The 23466-nt window shown below is 38.7% G+C and overlaps 2 protein-coding genes across 3 annotated transcripts in view; one reads left to right on the top strand and one right to left on the bottom strand.

Annotated features, from left to right (window-relative positions):
* Positions 1-7427: 7427 nt before the first annotated feature.
* LOC129691739 (four and a half LIM domains protein 1-like) lies at positions 7428-12485 on the bottom strand. 2 transcript variants are annotated; one of them, XM_055627929.1, is made up of 2 exons: positions 11988-12485; positions 7428-9310 (listed from the first exon to the last, which is right to left on the bottom strand). In XM_055627929.1, exon 2 carries the CDS (start codon positions 8743-8745, stop codon positions 7903-7905), a length of 843 nt encoding a protein of 280 aa, XP_055483904.1. In that variant the 5' UTR covers positions 8746-9310; positions 11988-12485; the 3' UTR covers positions 7428-7902. The 2 variants fall into 2 exon arrangements, with proteins under 2 accessions (XP_055483904.1, XP_055483905.1); XM_055627930.1 differs by having other exon boundaries at positions 12161-12485.
* A 15-nt stretch (positions 12486-12500) lies between these two features.
* The window catches only part of Tmem263 (transmembrane protein 263), an 18165-nt gene continuing 7199 nt past the window's right edge, over positions 12501-23466 (top strand). Inside the window, exons 1-2 of the mRNA XM_055627931.1 lie at positions 12501-12791; positions 20925-20994. Coding sequence (XP_055483906.1) covers positions 20934-20994 — 61 coding nt within the window. The 5' untranslated portion in view covers positions 12501-12791; positions 20925-20933. The remainder of the gene's footprint in view (positions 12792-20924; positions 20995-23466) is intronic.

Here is a 23466-nt window from a genome sequence, read left to right as displayed (position 1 = left end):
GAAACTCACATTTCAGCTACTCAAGGCACCAGAAATCTTGAGAGAACAAAGGAGCTGAGGTTAAAATCTCTTCTAAATTTAAAAGTGCTGGCCTATATATTCTTGTTTAGTTTTGTTGTTTTTATAATCTGCCCTTCTATGAAATAATGTGTGATTGGTGTATTTAGGGGCTATTAACTGACACAGCACAGAGGTCCTGGAAAGCTGATTGTTCCCTTGGAAAAGGAATGATTAGACTCATAAGGATGTGCCCTGAAGGCAAGGAAGGAAAGTAGGTCAAGTAGTCGCTGATATAAATTTCACTTTGGAGGGATTAATGTTGGCTTCTTCACACTCATATAAAAATTGGTTGCTATTTTCTTCCCATTCAATGTGACTCTAAAGGACAGACTTCAAAAGGTAAAGGAATCTTTACCATCCTTGGACTCATCTGCTTCTGCAGTCTGATATTGTTTGAGTCAGTGGAAATCCATCTTTACAGGCTAGAAGACTTGATATAAGATGATAGGTATACTTAGCCTTTACATGTAAAAGGAAGACCATGCCTTTTATAATGCAGACTTCAGTGCCTAAGGGAGATGATCGGAAATGGTGCATAAGTAGAGACCAAACCAAGAAGCTCTCTTACTCAAAGTTAACACTTGGCCGTTTTCTTGCTATGGGATCACAAGAAACTGTTCTAGTCCAAGAATAGCCACACAAACCACTCAGAGTCTGGTCTCAGTTAATGTGGATGGTTTATTGAACACAACACCCAAAGACTGGTCAGACCAGGGACACAGAAAGAAATCTGGGAGCCTAATTGTGACATTGATCTGTTCGTAGGGCAGTCTTTTGTAAGAAAAGCTAGTGCAGAAGACAAGGAGGGGATAAGTAACACATTTTGGCTAACGATACAAAGCAACAAGACCTTTTTATCTAACTAGACGAAGTATTATCAGCTAATCCTTAAGCTTGTTGGTCCTAAGTCAGGTAAGTGAGGCAGGGATCAGGGTCTTCTACAGTACATCCAAAGTGTAGCCAGGTGTATGATAACAAGTGTGCAACCCAAGTGTAACCAAGTATGATGATAACAAAGTATGAGTTATAACACTATTGAATCATAATAAAATATAAGGTCAGGTTGACCCTCTGGTAGGGTTTGTTAGTGTCAGCTATGAATAAGAAGCAGAGTTAAAAAGTTTAAAAATTTTAACTTAATTTCACCTTATAAAACAAAATGAAGCTGAATATGAAGATGCCTGCACCTATGTCAAAGAGCTGGCTTCAAATGAAACAAACAAGCAAGACAAAACATACATCAGTAAGTCTCACTTGTCAAGGTGAACACCCATGTTCCTTCTTTACAATCAGTATCCGGTTCTACTCTTTATACTTATGAAAAGGTAATGTGACTGGAAAGTTGAGAACACTGTGCTGCATCATAAGATCTGCTTTAAACATTTTAAATTCCTTTTCATCCAGATACCTTTTCCAGTTCACATCCAAAGCTATATCTTTATGTAAGCACAGACCAGATGACAAACTGTCATTTTCCAGATGCTTGTCTTTTTTTTTAGACACTGGCCTGGACCTGTCGAAGAGCCCCGCCCCAGGAATCTTTCTGGCTCTGCTTCCCTAGCTCTGTGATTATAAGCACAAAAAAAACAATATCTGGCTTTTAAAAAAAATGAAGTAACCTCTAGGGACTACCCTTGGGTCCTCATGCTTGCAAGGCAAGCACCTTACACGGACAATCTCCCAGGGCCTCTACATTTAAACAGATGTTTTTATGTGTATGAGTGTTTTGCCTGCATCAATGTGTATGTTCTACATGCATATCTGGTATCCCTGGAGATCAGAAGAAAACATTGGGTACTCCTGGAACTGGAATTACAGGTGGTTGGGAGCCTCTAGGTGGGGGTGTAGTGAACCCCCGACCCTCAGAAAGAACTGCCAGGGCTCTTAATCATTGAGCCACCTCTCCAGGCCTCTATAGCTATCTTTTATGCACTCAGCTAGTCCTCGTTTTTTTAACTCCTCACTTTAGAGAGTATTTGTATCACCTTTAATATAATAACTTGCAAATGCTTGATGGACATGTCTTTTTCAAGGGAGTAGAAAATGTCTGTCCTTTGTCTAGTGCTAAACACATGGGAAATATGTAAAAATATTCCATGTTTTGGTTAGATTATCCTGGCTACAAAAACAAAACAAAACAAGACAAAACAAAAAAACAGGTTACGATTCCTTTAAGTAACAAGAAAGATTACAGAAAAGGAATCTTCCTTGATAAAACCCAGTTATCCACAAGAAAAACAGGATGTATAGCAGAATTTGGCTGTAGCATATTTTACATTTCAGTATGCTAGGATAGAGCTCAGATTCAGTGACATTCAAGTTTCTCTACTTATTTCTATAGAAGGGCATTTGAGAACAGAAAGTAGCCAAGTGTGGTCAAATATAATGAACAATTATGCAAAACCTAATATTCCCCTAAGGGCTGTCCACTGGGAACATGGGGAGGTGGGTTGTCCTCTTTGTGGAGGGCTTCAAATTCATGGTGCCAGGTAGTCTCTCCTCACTTCAACTCTTTTTTTTTCTTCCATTTCAACATTTTTTTTCTACTTTTAATCAAGCTTACTGAAATATCACTTGTGAATTAGAGACTGTCTGTTAGTTTTGACAGATACATGCATTATACCTGTATGCAGGTATACTTGTGCATCCACGTCACAATCAAGGAACAGAGCAGTTCTACTGCCCCCTCAACTCCCTCATGCCCTTTCAGTCAACCTCGCCTAATCCTAGTCAACAAATGTTTTCTCTCTATGGTTTTTATCTTTTCAACAATGTCATATATATGGACTCATACCGCACCTATACTTTTTAGTCTTGAGTCTTTCACTGAGAATGGTACCTATTCATTTTGTGTAGTTTGTCCCCAAGTGGTTTCCGCTGAGCATATGTGGCAACATCTGTTTATATATTCACTAATTAAAGGGCACTCAGAGTGCTTCTAGTTTTAGGTTGTTAGAAAATACCATGCCCGTTTTTGTATTTATGTATATGTGCTTGGGTTGATATCTTAGTGGGGTGTGTGTGTTATAATGTAAATGTAGGATTAATTTTGTAAGTAACTGAACTCTCAAGGCATTTGTTCAATTCTGCATTTCTACTAATAAGTTTTATGGTTGCACCCCATTCATGGTATTTGGACCAAAAAAAAAATAACCAAGTAGATTTTCATTGAAGGGTATGTATGTATGCTTGTATGCACACATATGCATAAACACATGTAGAGGCCACAGATCTACTTCTGGAATCGTCCTAGATTCTTTAGTGATTGGCTAGGTTGGTCAAGGTGCCCCAGGGATCTGCCTGTCTCTGAGAAGCCACCTGGGGTCACACCACTAATATAGCTGTCCATTATCTTGTAGTGCTAGATAGCTTTTTACAGGGATGCTGGGGATCTGAACTTAGGTTCTCATGTTTGTATGGCAAGTAAATATCAAATAAGCCATCTCTTCAAGCTCTCATTATGGTTTTGATTTTCATTTCCCTTATGACCATGATGATGACCATCTTTCCATGTACTTACCAATGTATCTTCTTTAATATCTGATAATTCAATTAAGCACTCAATTTAAAACTGGGTTTTTTTTTTGGAGGTGTTAGAATTTTTCATATACTTTGGATATAACTTTAATGTTTCTTGGAAATATTTTCTCCTAGTCTGCTACTCGTGTTTTCATTTTCTTAGCAGTGACATGTTAAAATCAGTTTTGTTTGCTTTTGTGTTTTGAATTTAGAGGTCTGGGAGACAGCCTGTTGGTAAACTGCTTGTTATGCAAGCAGGAGGACCTGAGTTCAATCTTCAGAACCTATGTAAAAATGCTGGAACTGGTGGCACACACTTACCCCAGGACTAGAGAGATAGCTTTACTGACAAACTTGCTATCCAGCCAGACTACCATTACCTACCTGTCAAGTTCAAAGTCGGTGAGCGATCACATTTTAAAGAACAAGGTAGATGGCACTTGAGGAATGTCATGAGTCCCATTTCTGGTTTTTACACCCGTTTGCATCTGTCCTTTTAGTGTTATCCCTTTCCACAATGTCATAAATATCTATGTAAACACACATGTACATGCATGCACCAACACGTTAACATGCATACACAAATATACGTCACTTTTATGTATTATGTTTCATGTGTAATGAAGTTTTGGTTTCTTTGTAAACTGTTATGTTATGTAAATATGTTTTTATTTTAATCCCAAGTGTAGAGTTTTAGCTGGGCTATAGTTTGTCCACACCTGTGAATTGTCACGTGCAGGATGTGATCTTTGCCAGCTGGTAATGGCGTTCCATGTGTGTCACAGAGTGGGGCGTGGTATAGAACTCTGAGAGTATAAATATGAGAGCCAAGAAAGAGGAGGTGTATGTGTGTGTTAGTATTCAGTGTTGGCATGTGGTGTGTAGCAGTTTGGAGAGACCAGAGACCAGAGACCAGAGACCAGAGACGGTGTGGCAGTTTGGAGCAGACAGATGGAGAGAAACGCTTCGGGACACACCAGCATGGAGGAGACTGCTGTGTCTGTAGCTGATGGAAATTGGTAAAGAACCCTAAAAGGACCCCTTGGCCCTAACTACAGGGAGAAGTAAAGGGGTCTGAAGCCCCAGTCCTTACTTTTTCTTTCTCCTTGTTAAGGTTGGGGGTTGGTGGAAGGGAGGTAGAGGCCTGAACACCCCAGATAAAGTAGAGTTTTAAAAAGGACCCCTATAGGGGGCTTTCTGCTATATTCATGTTCTGAAAAGTATTTTCCTAACTAAAGATCACCTAGATTTTTTCCTAAAAGTTTTATAATTTTACATTTATCTCTGTAGTCCACTTTAAGTTGTTTGACACGGTGCAAGCCTTGAGCGGGTGGGAAGAAGTACTTTTTTCCTCTTTGAAATGATATCCAGGGCTGAAGATCTGGCTCAGTGACAGATTGTTTGCCTGGTATGCCTTCATCTCCAGCACCCAGAAAAAGTTTCAATTATTTCATGTGTTTCTTTTTACCATCTTGTTTTGTTGAAACAAATTCTTGCCATGTAGCTCAGGCTGTCTTGAACATTTAACTTCTTAACTCTTGCCTTAGCTTCTTGTTGCTATCACACTCAGCGCCTTTTTGGAGGAAGTCAGAGAGGTATACAGTGGTTCGCACCTACGGTCTTACACATGCTAGCATGTGCTATACCACTGAGCTGTATTGGTCCTTCTTTTTCCAATTAGAGTCTAAACTGACCAGGATGGACTTGAATTTTCTGTATTCTATGTACACTTTCAATTTGCCACCTTTTCCAGTCTCTTGGGAAGTTGGGATTACAGGACTGAGCCACTAGACTCAACTTTTTTTTTTTAATGGTCATTTAGCACTCATTGTATGTATAGTTCATGAAAAGGAAATCACCTAACTTTGATCTGACAGTCTGATGGCTGCAGATGGAAGGGTGATTTCTAACTTCTTTCTTAAGAAAGGGCTGATAAGTATTGCTATGGGAGTTTTCTCGGTTCTTGTCTTCCTGAAGGACTCAAGAAACACAGAAAATTTCAGCATAAGATTATCAAGGAAAAGCATATAGTCCCAAGACAGTTTAGAGTGGGATGTGCCCAAAAGGGGTAATAGTTGGGTGGATTTTGAGGAAACCTTACGAAGTGGGTGGCATATCAGAGAAGTTGTAATGGTTACTATTCTCAACTAGACAGAATCTAGAACACTTTGGGTATGGGTCTCTGGATTTGTATGTAAAGGATTATTTTATATTAATTGATGTAGGAAGGTCCATTTTGACTGTGAGTAGGGCCATCTCTGAGCAGGAGATCCTAGACTATATAAAATACAGACAATAACTTTGAGCACTGGCTTTCATTTATTGTTTTCTGCTTTCCAACTGTGAACAGGCTGTGACTGGTTGCTTCGTTTCTCCTGCCTTGATTTTCTTGCCATGATGTACCTTTGACTGTTAGAACAAACCCTTTCTCCCTCAGATTACTTTTATCACTCTTTTATATGACAGCAACAGGACAAAAAAGATATAAGGTGACCTTCTTTCCCTCCAAAATCATAAAACTTCCTTTCAGAGTATTTCTTTCCATGATTCTCTAGAGTGGTTCTCAACCTTCCCAATGCTGCAGTCCTTTAATATAGTTCATGTTGTGGTGACTCCCAACCATAAAATTATTTTTGCTGCTACTTCAAAAATGTAATTTTGCTATTGTTATGAACTGTCATGTAATGAAGGTGTTTTCTGGCAGTCATTTGACCCATAGGTTGAAAAGTGCTGCTCTAGAGTCTAGAGAAGCCCACAAAAGTTGGGTGGGGATATGGTGCACAGAAGTGGAAATATGATGCAGTACTTTAGTTTCTGATATTGCAGGAACAATCGATATGCAACTCAAAGGACATGGAAACATATGAAGTCAACATTCTAACCATTATAAGACACAGCTTCCAGGAGGCAGCTGTATTTTCTTGGTTACTTTCTCTTTGATGAGATTGCTCAAAGTTAATGGTTGATCTCATGTCTGTCAGTTAAGACATTTTGTCATTGCAAGTTTAAAACATTGTTTAAAATAGAAGCTTCAGGATGAAAGCTGAGTCTCTTTTTATTTCTATGCTGCTTTTTGTAAGACTACACTGAAATGTTAAATAACAGTGACTGACAAAATGTGGCATAGGCATCTATGACTACTCCTATAGAAATATGATCGATATTGTAATTTCATTTACTTTGATATTGTCTTATTATATGTAACATCATAACAGAGAATACAGTAGCTAGGTAATCTGATATTTCAGAGAAGTAGGAGGTGGTAATCTACATCCACCTATGAAGGACTGTGGCCAACCCACACCCCCAGAGATCCAGCTAAACTCTTAAGGTCCTAAAATTATAAGAAACTTTGCAGTCTTCTTGAATATATGGGCAAGGGTAGGCAACAACTGGGATTCAGCCGCCATGGCTTTACAGGACTGTTAATGTTGATGATGGCTATGCATTTCTTGCCTATCCATTTAGTTTGTCACTTCTACAGGATGAATCTCGAAACCACAGGGATGTCTGAGGATACTCAAATATTGTCATACAAGTTTCCAAACTATTTCATTATTAAAACAAAATATTGTTAATTTTAAAAAGTACAGGAGTATTAATTTTGTAAGCTTCTAGAAGTAGTTATTGTTAAGATGCTTGAAAACAGACTTGTTTTCTCAGATCTGATTAGATTTTTGAAATCACCTGTGTTCCATTTTTAAAATGGGAATACCTATGCTTCTTGTTTACATCATGTGGCTATATGGTTAGCACTTTTATGGTCTATAAGAAACATGCAGAAGAAAATAAGCCATATGGACCAATTGAATATTAGTATGTGGAAAAGGTCAGCTGAGAATTACAGCTAAGTTCAAAATGTTTATTTTCTGGAAATTCACGTCATATGAAAGCACAAAAGAACAGAAAGGATACATTCTGGAAAATTCTTTCTCTGTTGACAGAAGAGAGTGAGCAGTGAGTCTGAGCAGTTGCTACAGCTCTTTCATTCTGTATGACTACACAGTGGGGGTTTATTGCCTATGTTTCTCACATCATGAGGCTACATGGTTAACACTTTTCTGATCTATAAGAAACATGCAGAAGAGTTTATCCAAGTTTTTGTTTTTCCATTGTAGCAACAGAGAAATTATTTATGCTGCAAGGTTGTTGAATCCTAACATGATCACAGTGTGCCCTTAGCTGAGTGATACTGTAAAATATAAGAAAAGACAGAGGAACAAATTCATAGAGGTGAGAGCCTATGGTTGGTGCAGTGCAGAGAGAGTAAGAACACAAAGCATGGTTCAAATACCATTTTACAGGATAGGAGTCCTTGTCAAGTTATTTCTTTTTGGCACAGTCAGGACAAAACACCTGCTCACCAAGATACACAAAGTGCTTGTTGGCCAGATTTACAGAACAGTTTTTGCAGTTGAAGCAGTAGTCATGCCAGTAATGTTCTTCATGGGCCACCACATTGGTGCCTTTGCCAAACCCAGTGATGGCATTTCGGCATTCAGTGCACTTCTTGGCCACAACGTTCTTGTAGCAATCCACGCAGTAATACTGGTTGTCCACAACAGTGAAGCGCTGCCCACTCAGCTCCTTAGAGCAGTTACAACATACAAAGCACTCACTGTGCCAGGGCTGATCCTGGTAACTGATTCCTCCAGTTTTGATGGGCTTATTGCATTTTGTACAACGCTTCGCAAACATGTTCTCATGGCAAGTCACACAGTAGAATTTATCATCTTTAGGGAAGAAGCTTTGGGTTCCAATGACTTGTTTGCAGTTGCTGCAGACAAAGCAGTTTTTATGCCAGATGGTATTTTTGTACTCTACATTCTGGTCTCCTGCCACAATACTGTTGAGGCACCCTTGGCACTTCGGGGTGGAGTCCTGAACGGCGCACTTGTTGCACAGGATCTTGTTTTCCCAGGACACAAAGGTCTCAGTGGCCAAGGGTTGACGGCACTTGTAACAACAAAAGCAGGTGTTGTGCCAGTAGCCGCTCTTATAATGCACCTCCTTAGAATCTGCACTTATTGGTTGGCGGCATTCCTCACAGGTGTTGGCCCAGTGTTTATCAAAGCACGACAGGCAACAGCTTTGTCCATCCTTCTCCACATACTTCTTTCCCTGCAAGGAATTCTGGCAATAGTGGCACAGGAACTTCTCAGACATGGTACCTTATAGCTTGTGTGACTTCCCACTGGATGTGCAAAGAGCACGAGGTGTTAGGGATGGGCTGGATACAGTTGAGAACTGCTATCAATTTATGCCTGGAGATGTCTGTCCATGCAGCAGTGAAGGCCGTCTGCAGGGTGATGGATATGAAGCTGGGGTTTTATAGTAGTAGCTTATCAGGCTGTACAAACACAAAGAGGTCTTGGGATGTCTTCTAGGACCACTCTTCCAATCTCCATTACTCATATCTATCTTCTACCTAACAGCATGTTTCCACTCCATAGAAATACATGGTACAGATAACACAGAAAGAATTGCTGATGTACTTTAGCCAAAGATCACCAAGAATTCCTGCAAGCTGAACAGCTTGAGATAGATTATCACTCATAAGAGAGACACTGAATTACATTGCATCTCTGCAATAGGATGTAAGGCAGGGCTATTAAGATTGAGGATTGTGTTAGATATTTTGATGGAGGGTTTAAGGATGTAGAGCCTTCTTGCCTTACTTTTGTGATGAAGCAGGGGTGATTGTATGATTTGTTATCTTCATAAATTTTACCTATAAAGAGGAAAAGCTAGAATGAGTAAAACTGTAACCAGTGAAGAAGCAACACCCATTTACTAGTTTTTCATTTTGACTTTGTGTATTCTCTTTGGTGACCTGGATTATATTCATCTTTTTGTTCAGGTTCAAATACTAGAAAGTAGTTTTATTTTTGCTTAGACCATTATTGATTATGAAATAGCTTTGCCTCATGCTGTTTGGTTTAATTGGAAAATACCAAGGCCTAGTTACATCAGGCCAGTTCCTACTAATATTACAACTTCTCTGATAGCACCAGGCCATTTGCTAGATTTCAGGGACTGCTTTCTTCTGTCAGAATATAATGGTTAAATTTGACTGTAGAATTTAGAAAGATCAAAAGTTTGAGGCCAGCTTGGAGTACACAGTAAGTTTAAGGTGAGTCTGGCTTATATAAAGAACATTTATCTCAAACAAGAATATGATGTTTAAGAACTTGGGCTGTGGTAACAAAATTGGATTACAGAAGTTTATGTTCAACAGTTATGATGGACTAAATTATCTAACTTATTTGCTTCAGTTTCTTTGTGTGAATAGAGAAAATATAATAGTGATTGCCTCATTATTGAAAGAAATGAGATGACACAGACTAACAGCTTGTATCAAATAAATTATAAGTTAAAAAAAGTAGTGAGTCACGGAAAGAAAAAAAAAAAAAAAACAGTTCAAGCAATTGTGCCAGAAGACCAGTATGAATGTGAGAATAGAAAAGTATTATTTACATTGGATGGTAACCTATTCAAGGCTACAGGATTCAGTTCATTTCAAAATACCAAAAGAATGTATTACACAGTGAACATAAAAAATGTGTTGCCCTTACACTAATTTGTCATATAAAGTCCAACAGAAACACTATGAAGATGATGACAACTCAACAAAGAATTTTATTTATGCAAATTGGAACAGTTTCATATACTGTGCAAAAAGTTGGACCATTTGTTCAACTTCAGTGCTATCAGCATCTAATTTATGTCTTGCTTTTATAGTTTTGTCTTCTAGCTTGCTACTTTCTGGTCTTACCATTTTGAACTACCTTACTCTGTTATCTAGCTAAATGCTATCTAGAAATAAAGATATTACAGAATAAGAATCAAGATCTACAATGGAGGTCGGCCTATAAAATAAATAGGGCCTGATTTCATTGAGGCTCCTTCTGAGTGCATCAAGGTATCTGAAATCAAGAAACAAACAATTCAATCAAGATCTCCATACTTGCTATCTTAAAGAGTACGTAAGATCTGAATGTGATGGTATTCAGCTTTTTTAAGATATATGTATGCACATGTACTTTTTGTGAGCTGCCATGTGAGTGCTAAGAATTGAACTCAGGACCTTTGGAAGAGAAGTGAATGCTCTTAACCATTGAGCCATCTCTCCAAACCCTGTATTCATTTTTATAAGTAAGGAAACTGAGACAGCAAGAAAAAAAAAAAAAAAAGAAAAAGAAAAAGAAAAAATCTCACTGGGGTGAGATTTATGAAAAACAAAAACAAAACAGGACTACCTATATTTGTAGTTTCAGAAGGAACCAAAAGCTTCCCAGTATTTTTGTTGGTTTATGAACTAAAATAAACAATTGCTTTGATTTATGGCCTTAATAATTAGTAAAACCGCGTCCATTTGGGGAAGAAAGTTATAAAGTATCATTTTGTACATTGTAATTTTGCCTAGAGTTCAATCTTGAAAGTCACCTATTAAAATCCCATTAAGAACTCAGTATTCGGTGAAAATTCAGACACTCCTAATCATCCAATTCAAGTTAGTGATGTGTTCTGTAAAACAAGATTATCCTGATAATTTCAGCACCGTTATCTAAATGGATTAAATTCATTGATTTGGTAGTGATGAAGCTGAAGTCATACTATAGTTCATTTTATTTAAGAACTGGGACAAAGTTAGTTTCCTCTTGGGATTTTTTTGTTGTTAGCACCCCTCTTTGAGCCCTGTCAACACTTACACCACACTGATTAACTTCACTTAAAAACAGGTCTTGTGGGACTGAACATGGCTCAGTGGTTAAGAGCACTGTCTGCCCTTCCAAAGGACCCGTGTTCAATTCCCAGCATCCACATGGCAGCTCACAACTGTCTGTACCTGCAATTCCAAGGGATCTGACATCTTCACACTACTGCACATTAAAAACAAAAACAAAACTTAAAAAAAAAATGAACTCTCTCTCACCCTGGTGTATGTTTCCACTTGAAAAATCTTATATTTTGGTATGATTTCACAGTTTATAAAGCCCGTTTATACCCACCATCTCTCCCTATCCTCTCAAAAAGTTTAGGGTTTATTTATTGTCATCTTGATCTTAAAAGATGAGAGTCAACGAAAAGCTTATAGCATTTATCTATCTAGGCGGCCTGTGCGGAACTTCTCTCATTTGCTCCCCTAAACAGCCCCATAGGCGGCTATTACCAGCCTCTTGGAAGCTCTCTGTCCGGCTTCCCACCAAAGGTTGAGGCAGGGCTGAACTTACAGAAGCCGACAGCATCCTCTTAGGTTGCTCACTACTTTCCAGGACCCCAGCAGGACCTTTCCCCAGGGTCAGAAAGAGTGTGTAGGGTCGAAGACCTGAAGAAGCCCTAGTTAGGAAGTGACACAAGGGCAGTTTTTCTTACTTCCAGTTCATTTCTCACAACGAAGAACCGACCTTTTTCCTCATCAAAATTTCAGGCCCCCTGAAAGGCCTGGGCACCGCTATGTGAGGAGGGCGAACCTGATGGAATTTACTCCCAAGGACTGCAGTCGTAGGGCAGGCAAGAGGGAAGGTGACAACCAAAACAACAACAAAAGCCCCAACAAGTTAGCTAGGCCTCGCCTCACCCTATCACTCGGTGACACCGGCGCGGAGTGCCCTGGGGAGACCGGCTGACAGAAGGCCCTGCCCGTCACTCCCTTGGGGCAGCAGCTAAAGAGGGATGAAGCCCCTGGGAGGAGAGGGAGACACTGGCGACCATGCCGCCCTCCTCAGGGGAGAAGTTCTAAATCCCCATAACCGTTACTTCTCTCGAGCCCGCTCGGCTGCTGGAGAGTCGGGCGAGGCCCGCGGCCCCGCGCGTCTCAGGGCTGCACCCCTCGCTCGCTCTGATTGGGCGCCGGGGCGGAGGGGCGGGGCGGCGCCCACCCCGACGAAGCGCGCAGGCGGGCTGGGGGCTGCCGGGAGGGCTGCGCGCGCCGAGCGACCGGTGGGCGCGGGCGGGCGGGGGCGAGCGCGCGTGCGCGTCGGAACCCGAGGCGCGGGAGGAGGCGGGAGCTCCGCAGGCTGCGGAGGGGGCGGGTCGCGTCAGGCGCCACGTCCGCAGCCAGAGGCCGCCGCCGCCTCGGACCCAGAGTCTTCCTCACTCCTGAGCCCGGGGAGAGCATCTGGGTCGCGCCGCCGCCCCGGGGCCGCGTCACGGCCTCTGCTGTCCCCCTCGGTGCCACCGCTTCCTCGGCCCCCGGCCCAGACCCCGCGGTGAGTGAGTCGGTCTCTTGTCGGGGGCTGGGAGGGGGCGCCGTCCCGGATGGCCGCCCTTTGGGCCCTTTCCGTCAGCCCCTCTGCTCCTCACCTTGCGCCCCCCGGGGCCTGGCCGCGCCAGCCTGGCCTTTTTTTTTGGGGGGGGGGCGCTGACGTGAAGGGGGAGGGGCAGGGCGTCGTTGGTTGGGGGGCGGATGGAGGCTGTGTGGCTAGGTCACCCCGGTGGGTCCCGAGTTCTCGGACGCAGTGTTTGGGGTCCGGCCACTTGCTCCTGGACGGCAGGGTCTGACCTCTTCGCCCGAGTGTCCGGCTGGCGAGGTGGAGAAGATGGGGTGGTCCGAGGAGGAGCCCAGTTTCCTGCAGCACTTAACTTCTGACCTGTTGATAAACGGTCCGGTGGGTTCAAGCACACAGGGCTCGCCCTCAAGCAGAGATTACCGCTGCTCTTCCCAAATTGGGAACTCCGCTCCCACGCCTGTTCTAAACCCGCAGGTGTGGAAATGAAGGGGGCGCTGGCAGTGTCTAGGAACGACCGTGGGAGTCCTGGAGCCGCCGTTACTGCAGTCACTGCCTACCCCAGGCTTAATCCCAAACCAAACCTGCCTTGCTCACGCAGCTTCTAGACTGGCCACGGAGCTTCCACTCCGGATCAAATAGGATTGTCTCTCTTAAACCCTTTCTACGTTGGAATTCCACAGGAGCTAGGGTGTGCTGGGTGGACAACGAAGGAGGAGCTGCCCAAGCCAGCGCTAGCCTCTAGGGTCACTTTCTGCCTCTCCTGCCACGTCACTCCTCTGCTATGTAAAAAAAAAAAAAAAAAAAAAGCTTGTACCTAAAGGCTAAAGGTGGATCAATGAGGGGAGCAAGGGCTGCTGGGAAGAGTTAGAAACACCTAGACTAGGAAGCGAAATTTTATTTGATTGTGTCTTTTGTATCTTATGAACGCTGCTAATCCAAAAGGAAACATTGTGGTTATTTGTATCTGCTATTGGTTAGTGTTTAAAACTTCTAGGTTTTGGCCTTCAACAGGTAAGTGCTTGTTTCCAATCCTTCTTTAGCAGGATTAATAAATGCTTAATAAATTCATATACATCTGTTTTCTTTTTTTTGGTCTTTGTTATAGGACTTAACACTAGAAATCAAGTTCAATGAAAACATCATTAGGAGAGTTTAAGTGATGTTTACATTAGCCAAATAAATTCACAAGTCAAGTGTTTTTTTGGTTTGTTTGTTTGTTTTTTTTAAACTTCTGGGAAAACCTTAACTTTCCTGTTTCAGTCCTTGAGTCTTTGTTCCTTTCCTACTTCCTGATGATATCGGACGAATTACATACAATTACGAGTAGGGTCTTTGTATCTATGTTCATTCATTGTCTCAGCAAGACCTGGCACAAAGTCCGGATGCCAGTATCTAGTGAAACAATGAAGTGTATTTTAGTGAGGATGGCTGATGTACTGGTTCTCTAGTTTGGCAGAATATTTTAATCCTGTTTCATATTTTATTAAGGAAAACACTTAAAATTTCTATTTTGACACTAAGCATTACTTATCACTTTGTGTGTGATTTTTAAACTTTTATTGATCAATTTTTCTTTCTTTCCAAAGCCAGTGCCTTTCCTGTAGTCTATTTGCTGTTAGTTGGCAGGAGCCACCTTATAAAAGTGTTCAAGCAGTGTTCAGTATTGTTAGCTACAGAGCATAAAAACAGCAATGTGGTGTCTTATTTTACATTGCCTGTTAGTACATGTATAGTTTTGAAACTCCTCAGTGAAGAAGGATGAGGAATTGCCACTTTCTATATATCACATGCAGAATTCCCTCCCTCCTTCCTAGATAGGTTCTCACTCTACAGCCTAGGCTGACCTGGACCTCACTGTGTAGCTAGGCTTGCCTAACTTGAGGCAGTCTTGCTGCAGCTTTACAAGATTAAGGGTGTGAGCCACTATGCCTAACTTGGGCTTTTTCTTCTATAGAAGACTGACTTGTGTAACAAATGTTTTAAAGAGACTTTGAAGGTAAAGTATTGCACACTCTATTTTGGAATAAAGCTTTACTTGACTTTAGAGGGGTTATACCCAGAGGCTTAAAAAACAAACAAACAAACAAACAAACAATATTTAGATCTTGTTTTCTTTGTGAACCAAAAGTTAAATTTGTATATAAAATGTTACTGAAACCTACAAACAGCATTTCTTCATAAATGACTTTATTTTTCTTAACTCACACATACAACAGACGGAAAGGTTCTCGACAAGTGTTTGGTTACTTGTTTCTATTATTGGAATAAATTACCCTCTAGGGAATAGTGGTATTGATATTTGTTCAATATATTTGCCAGCTGCTTTAGTATTTTGTACTAGATAAGAATTATCCCTTTCCCATTAAAATGACTGCTGCTGAATTTGCTGTCATGTTATACAGTCTGTAGTAAAGAAATCTTTCATAATTGACATTATAATGGTTTGTCGTTGTCAGAACCAAAAGATTGAACTGATGATGTTTAAAAAATATGTTAAGGGGGCTGGAAAGATGGCTCAGTGGTTAAGAGGACTGACTTCTCTTTCAGAGGACCTGGGTTCAATTCCCAGCACCTGTATGACTACCTATTAACTCCAGGATCTGATACTCTCACATAGACATGTATGCAGGCAAAACACCAATGCACATACAATAAAAATAAATTCTTAAAAAAAATTAAGTCTAAAGGCTGTTGTCATCATTGCCTTCTTTATGAAAGCCTTTTTTTAAAAACTAGAAACATATGCATTATGAGCTCCTAAAAAGCAGATAATATATTAATATATTTTGTTTCCAGGAATGATCAAAATGGCAATTGCTTGGAAAGTATATTCTCACTTAAATAAGTTCTAGGTTCTAGGTACCTTTATGTGTCCAATGATAACTGGATGCAGGTAATTAGTAGGGTTCAAGTGTATCTTAAATTAACGACTCAATGAGTTTAGAACAAATGGCTTGTATAAAAATTAATTTTTGGGGCTAGAGAGATGGCTCAGTGGTTGCTCTTCCAGAGGACTGGGGCGTCAACCCCCAGCACACAAACACAGCACAGAACCAAGTGACTCCTGTTCTAGGGGATCAGATACTCTCTTCTGGTTTTCATGGGCACTATATGCACATGGTGCACACACATATATTTGTGCACATAGGCCAAGCACATAAAAATAATTTTTTTCTTATCAAAAGGTTAACTTTTATGTATTTGTTTCCTTTTCAGATACAGTCATATTTTTAGTTCTGGCTGTTCTGGAGCTCACTATGTAGTCAGGCTGACCTCAAACTCATGGCAGTCCTATTTTGGTCTCCAGGATGTTGGGATTATAGGACTGGGGACACCTGGCTTTCAACTTGCAATTTCAGTTAAAACTTTAGGATTCAGTGTTTTTGAGTGTATTATAAAAACAATCAGATCATCTGATAGTAGTCTTTTATACTAATCTCTCTGTTAATTAATGCTTCCCTCTAATATATGATCCTGTTAAGTTGTTTTAATGCCTGCATTGAACTTTTAGGAAACTTTAGGAATCTTATAAATTCCTTTTTTGCTCTCTTTGAAGCTATACTAACTATTCAGTGAATACTGATTATTCATTTGAAGGTTTGTTTTGCTAAATTTTGTTTTTCAGTTGATTCTTAAATACAATCTAATGAAGTTGTAATTCTGTTTTCATCACTCATTGGTACAATCACATCACCCACCCTCCATATGTTAAGTTATCATTTAAAGCCATTGTCTAAACCTCAACTTGTCTCAGACTGTCTCAACTTTTTAAGTACGATTACCTAAAATGTCTTTTGTGGATTTTCTGACGTCATCTTATACAACTTTCTGTAGATGTTCTGAAGGCATCTAAGATACAACTTCTTCATCTTTTGATGAACAAAAGGTCCCTCATCTTTTGATAAAATTGTTTCTTTTCTAATGTACTCTGTCATGGTTATTATTTCTGCATATTTGATCATTCTAGAAATCTAACACTATATTTTTCCTATAATATAAGCTTGTTTTAAAACCCAAGTTGGCTTTATAAAAAAATTCAAGTATTTGACTTTATTAGACATTAAGGATCTGAAGATGAAGTTGTGAACAAAACCAAAATCCCTTGTTCTCACTGAGCTTACATTCTAATAGGGATACACATAAAATAGATACTAAGTGAGAATAAGAGCTATGGTGAAATCAGAGTAAAGAAAAATGATAGGCACAGCAGAAGAGAGTGCTTGCCTAGAGATCTTATAAAGAGATATTTATACAAGAACCTCATTAGTCTCTCCCAATCCTGACAGCATTTGTTTTTATTTTATGGAAGATAGGAATTCTGTTTGGGGTGATAGGGAATCTGTAATTTTGATACCATTTCCTTGATGACTAAGGATGTTCAGTACTTTTTAATACATATATTGGTTATTGTTTAGTTTACTTGCTCACTTACTGATTATAGTATTCTCTTGGTGTTTAATTTTATTTATATATTCTAGATGTTAATCCTCTGTCTTATGTATAGTTGGCAAAGATTTTCTGTAGGCTGTCTGTTCACACTGCTATTATTTTCTTAGATGTGCTAAATATTTTAGCCGGTAGCTCCTTTTTATTTTAAAGGGAGGAGGGATTTAGTTTGGTTCAAGGATTTGTAGGGCATTTAGTCCCCTATAGCAAGGAAAGCATGGCAGAATTATGGTATTGGAAACTTGTAGCAGAGACTTCTCACCTGGTTGTGGACAAGAACGCTTAGCTAGTTTCTTAAAGCACAGATCTGGCATTGTTATTCTGCATATGGTTCCTCACTGTCTATCCACAGGAGTATGAAGTCAATTCATGTTGTTTAGACTAATGTCCATGTTTGCAGGCTAATATAAAGCAGCTATGGTCTATAAGTGGTGGTATTCTATTTTGGATATAAAACAGATAAAGAAACACTATGAAACATATTTAAAAAAAAAATAGGTTCCCTAGCTGGGCATGATAGCACATGCCTTTAATTCTAATACTCAGGAGGCAGAGGCAGGCTGATCTCTGTTAGTTTGAGGCCAGCTTGTTCTACAAAGCAAGTTCCAGGACAGCAGCCAGAGAAAGTCTTTTTCGTGTGGGTGGGGAAGGGATATCTCTACTGAGGAAAATGTAAAACCATTAGTAGGGATTTATGAAATAGGGACACTTTTGAAATGAATACAGTTGGAATCACATTGACATACTTTTAAATTCCAGTTAAAATACATATGTTGAATCTGGGAGTAGTGGTTTATGCCATTGATTCCAGCACTTGTGAGATTGAGGCAAGATTTGAGTTCTAGATCAGTTTTGGCTACATAGGAGACTCTGCCTAAAAAGAAAAATGAAATAAGATGTAGTTATGCATGTAATTTTTTTTAAATTTCTGTATAGATTATCGTAAGCGTCTGTTGATCATGTTGACCGTCCGCCAATTGATCACGTGTTTCTATGTATATAAGTATATGTATGTAGATTTGTGTGTTATGTAGGGGGATATAATGAACAATTTAAATAGAAGTGTCTTAAAATTTAACAGTCGATTGGGGGAAGAAAGTGGCTGTAAAATAGTCATTTTTTTTTTTCCCCACAGAAGAGACACACTTTTTTTCCCCCCAGGATTTTCTGCATGCTTTGCTTTAGAATTTGTTAAGTGATATTATCATTTAAGGTTAGGGCCAGAATATCTTAATTTTTTTTTAAATCTCTCAAAGTATGTTTCCTTTGCTATATATTTTATATTAGTTGGGATTCAAACTTAGGCATTTTAATGAATACTATGCTGTATAATTTGTTATGTTTTTACCATGAGTATTGATATAAAAGGAAATAAGTGTAAGCTTTTTACTTTGAGGGAATTTTCCAATTAAGTCAAATTAGTCAGGAATTTCATCTTGGAGCACTGTACCAACTGATACTATTTTGTTTTTTTCTGTACAAGATCATGTAGCTGTATTGTATTTAATCATATGGAATGATATGCTAAATTCACAAATCAAACAAGATTAGGTGCTGCTACTAACTGTTTTAAATCAGGACTTTCTCGAGAGCAACTAAAAGATAGTTATCAATCACACCGTCTATGCTGATGGATTTTAGTGCCCACTGAAGTCTGTTTTAGAATTTAGGTTGTAAGTCATGGCAATATGTAATGCATGAAGTTAAAATTACCTTTGAAAGTCCCTCTTTTTTACATTCTGATCTAACACCCATACCCAAGTCATCATTTTTCTTTTGTTCTTCAGCTTGGATTACTAAAATACAGTGTAATAGGTCTTTCTGACACTGCTTGAGCTTTCCTATTTTTTGTTCATTCCGCAGTAGTCAGAACCATTGTTTTTTCATCCTTTTTTAGGTAGGAGATAGCTGGGTAGCTCAGGATTGCTTTGAACTCCAGGTCTTCCAGTCTTAACTTCCTGATGCTAGGATTACAGGCCTAAGCCACCGCACCTGTTTTACTATTTAAAAAATGTAAATCAGAACACCTCACTATTCTGTTCAGTGTGTTTCATTGCCTTTACATCTTACTCTGCTAAAAGCCAATTTCCACCATTGCCTGCAGGGGCCGGTATGCTCCAGACTACATTCTGTGATTTCATCTACTGCCCTTTGATGTAGTCTCTTCATTCTTTTTTAGCCCTTGTTTCTTGCTGTTCCTGGTAAGCTTTTACCTCAGGGCCTTTTTTCTTGCTGTTTGTTCTGCTTGAGGACTCATCATCTAAATATCTGATGCCTTACGTCTTTTGGGATGCACCTGAAATGAAGCCTTCACAGATTATCTGTTTGAAACACCACATTCTCGTCTCATCCATTCCTCTACTTCTATAGCATTTAGCACTGTTTGATATATACTATAGTGTTAATATATTACCTTCCCCAACTAATGAGACTATTGCCTTAGGGCAAGGATTCATTGCCCTTTGTACCTAGAACATTGTTTAACTCAAGTTGATGCTAAATCACTATTTGTTGATTAGTGTATTAAAGTTCATTGTGCATTTTCATAATGTCTTTTAAAGTTCATTTTATGTGTGTACATGTTTGTATGTTTATGATGGCAAGTGCATAAGCATAGGTATGTGTATGCATGTAGAGGCCAGAGGTCAATATTTGGTATGTTCTTCAGTCAGTTCTCCATCTTACTTTTTTTGAGACATGGTCTCCCACTGAACCTGGAGCTTAGTAATTCAGTTAGACTGGTTGGCCAGTGAGCCTCATAGATCTTCAGCCTCCTCAGCAGTGCTAGTTTTACAAGCACCTGGATTTTAATTTTTTTCTTTAAAGTGAGTATTTGGATTCAGAATTCAGGTCCTCAATGCCTGTGTGGTAAGCACTTGAATGAGCCATCTGCTCAGCCTCCTCACAATATCCTTTTAATATCTGTTGTTTTTATATAGATATAATAACTGAGTCCTCAGAGACATAGGATAAATACTTGGTTGACTTTAAGGCCTTAGCAACATAGGACAAACACTTATTTGATGGCTGGAATCACAACCCTAATTTTCTGTCCAAGTAAGATAGTATATCAGAAAGTCAGTGTTAGGCCAATCTTGTTCTCCCTTTACTTAGTCATATTTATATTAAAAAAACAAATATATTCAGATCATAAAGAAATTGGGAAGTTCTAACCATATTTTCTTCATCTTAGCATAGCTTATTAGTTCTTAAATTTCTTTCATGCCTTTACTTAGAATTAATAATAGTTCATGTTTTTCTACAGGTTTTTCAGTTCTGTCATATAACTAAGAAAAACAAAAGACATTCAAGTCTTTTGGTGATTCAGATTAGGCATGCTATTTGTATATAAAGGAATCTTATTTTCCCATGATTTTTATTATTGCCCAGCTCTCTTTCTCTATCAGTTTTCAGGTGAAGTTCCACAGTAAAAGCACTGATGGGAAACCTGAACCATTACCAAATTCATTAGTATTTCCAATAAAATTTATATTGTACTTTGCTGTAATTTTAAGTCTTGTAAACTCTACTTTGAAATAGGAGATAGGATGAGTTACTCTTGTGGTAGGTACTTAAAATTTTTCTCCATCTAAATAAAATAGCTTAAGTTGATATATATCATGTGAGAAGTGGTAGTCTTACTCTGAAACATGTTCTGTTTTATAGGTGATAAACATGAATCAGGCAGATAAAAATCAAGAAATTCCACCTTACCTTAGTGATGAACCACCAGAAGGTAAGCATGTACTGGATACTAAGAATGGAAAGAATATAATGGTAAATTAAAGCTATGATCATTTAAAAATTAATTTAAAGGAAAATATTCAATTAATTTCATTTGCAAGATGGAAGCAGTGTTACAAGCATAAGTCAAACAGTATTGCTATTATTCAGCATATGCACTGTATTATGAGCAATATTAGATCTGAAATGACTATGTTCTCCAGTTCCATATGAAATCTAACATTTACTTTCTAAATTTTCCCTTTAGAGAATACAAAGAAAGATTCAACTCTCTCCACAGCCAGCATTTAAACTAACATGTAATGAGTGCTTTCAGTATTCTAAAAAGTAGTTTTGTAAATTGAGGACAAGTAAGAGCTTTTTGTTTGTTTGTTCATTTGTTTTTTGAGATAGGGTTTCTCTGTGTAGCTTTGGCTGTCCTAGACTCACTTTGTAGACCAGGCTGGCTTTGAACTCACCAAGATCCACCTGTCTCTGCTTCCCTGAGTCCTGCCTGGGTTTACAAGCATGCACCACTGTGCCTGGCTAAGAGCTATTTCTAAATAATGAAATATTTCTAAAACTGTACATTGAGAATAGATTCTTTCCTTATATGGTTCTTATTTGCTACATTTAGAAAACTTTTAGAATGATATGTCACTTCTTACATATCATATTGATAAAAATAGAAACATTAAAGTACATTGTTGGCTGAGTTAGAATAGTCAGTTGTCCGATGCATTGCAGGTTGGGGTGTACGGCAAATGGTATCTGTGGGGAGAATTATTTGGCAAATTCTATCCAACTTATTACTCCATGTACTCCTGGACTCAACATACATTCTTTATTAGTGTGATTAGATGATTCATCATACAAACATGGGCAAAATTCACATTTCATTTAACTGTATAAGCATTGAATGAATGTGTTAGCATAGTTATATCTTCAAAAGAAATATTATTAAATTTACATACATATATATGGAGGAAAAGATTGCCAGAATGTTTGTGAGTAAAACAGTGGATGCACTGTAGCACATGTATTTTATTTAAAGCAGGAGGAATAAGAATGTATCCAAGTCTAAGCTACATATCTAAATATAAATTTGGAGACAGGTGATTTTAGAAAAGAAGCAGTATTTTTATGACTATATTTAAAAACTTCTAAGCAATTTATTTGTTTTCATTTTGTGTATTATGGTTGTTTTGTCTGCATGTATACCTTTGCACCACATGAGTGCAGTGCCCACCGAGGCTAGAGGAGGTTGAGTTGTAGATGGTTGGAATTATTGATAGTTGGAACCTACCACAAGGTTACTGGGAATAAAACTGAGTCCCTTGAAGGCTTTCCAGTTCCTCTGATCACTTTTAAATAATGACTTTTACTTTTGTATAAGCCAAATTTTTATTTATATGTTAAATGTAAAGCAATGACAAAATCAATGGTAAAATTAGAAAAGTTAACCAAAACAATATAATGTTGTAGTGACTACGTTAAAAAAACCAAAGTTAAATATAAAGAATCGTAGTCTTTTTACCTGGTCAACAAACATGTTCTAAAAATAATTGGGCCTTTAATAAGAAGATACAGACCTTGGTGAATAGAGACATAATTTCCATTATTTAAGGTTTCTTTCCTAGTCACACTCTTATTTTAAGACCATTTCAAAAGCAAGAACATCTTTTTTATTTGCAAAAGTGTAGGAGGCACAGGATTGACTTTATTTTTGGTGTACTGCACACAAACACACCTAATTCAAGATTTGAGATGTAAAGAATTCCTACCATTCATTACATTATAATTGATACTGCTCTCTATGTTCATATATGGTCTTGGGATATGCTTAATTTTTCTTTCTAAATTTATCTATTTTAGCTTGGAAATTGTGACACGAATTACTCATATTTTCTTCTAAAAGCCTTGGAAACACTATTTGTCTCCTCTCTTCCAGTGTCCTAACCGTGTACAGAAAATGACTGCAGTCATATTTTACTTAGATTTTTACTTTCTAAGCTTAATATAAATAATAACCTCCTTGGGGAACTGCATGTTGATTCTTTGGCTAGATGTCCTAACTCTAAGTATTATATTTCTTCCCAGTTCTGTTTTCCTCGTCTATTTTCTTCCTATATCGTTAGGTATAGATCAGTTTTTGGGAAGATATAAAAATAAATAAAACAACCCCAAAATATAAAAATAACAATAAAAATCTTACAGGTAAGCCTAAAGGAAGATGGATGCACTTGTCAGCCATGGTGGCTGACACATGTAATCCCAGCCTTGTGAGGTGAAAGCCAGAGGGTTTCAGCTCACAGCTTAGCTAGTGACTCTCCCACTCCACCCACGGATGAGGAGGAACTATCTAATTGGTTGAATTTAGTTTAGTGGGAAAAAAACCAAACAAACCTGAAATTATTAGCTTAGCTCTTCCTTCCTTCCTTCCTTCCTTCCTTCCTTCCTTCCTTCCTTCCTTCCTTCCTTCCTT

The sequence above is a fragment of the Psammomys obesus genome, unplaced genomic scaffold, assembly GCF_907164565.1.
Source record: "Psammomys obesus unplaced genomic scaffold, mPsaObe1.curated_primary_1811, whole genome shotgun sequence".
NCBI lineage: Eukaryota > Metazoa > Chordata > Mammalia > Rodentia > Muridae > Psammomys > Psammomys obesus.
This window is presented reverse-complemented; position numbering and strand designations above follow the sequence as displayed.

Coding starts and splice junctions, on each gene's coding strand:
- LOC129691739 (XM_055627929.1), bottom strand. CDS start 8,745: ATGTCTGAGAAGTTCCTGTGCCACTATTGCCAGAATTCCTTGCAGGGA.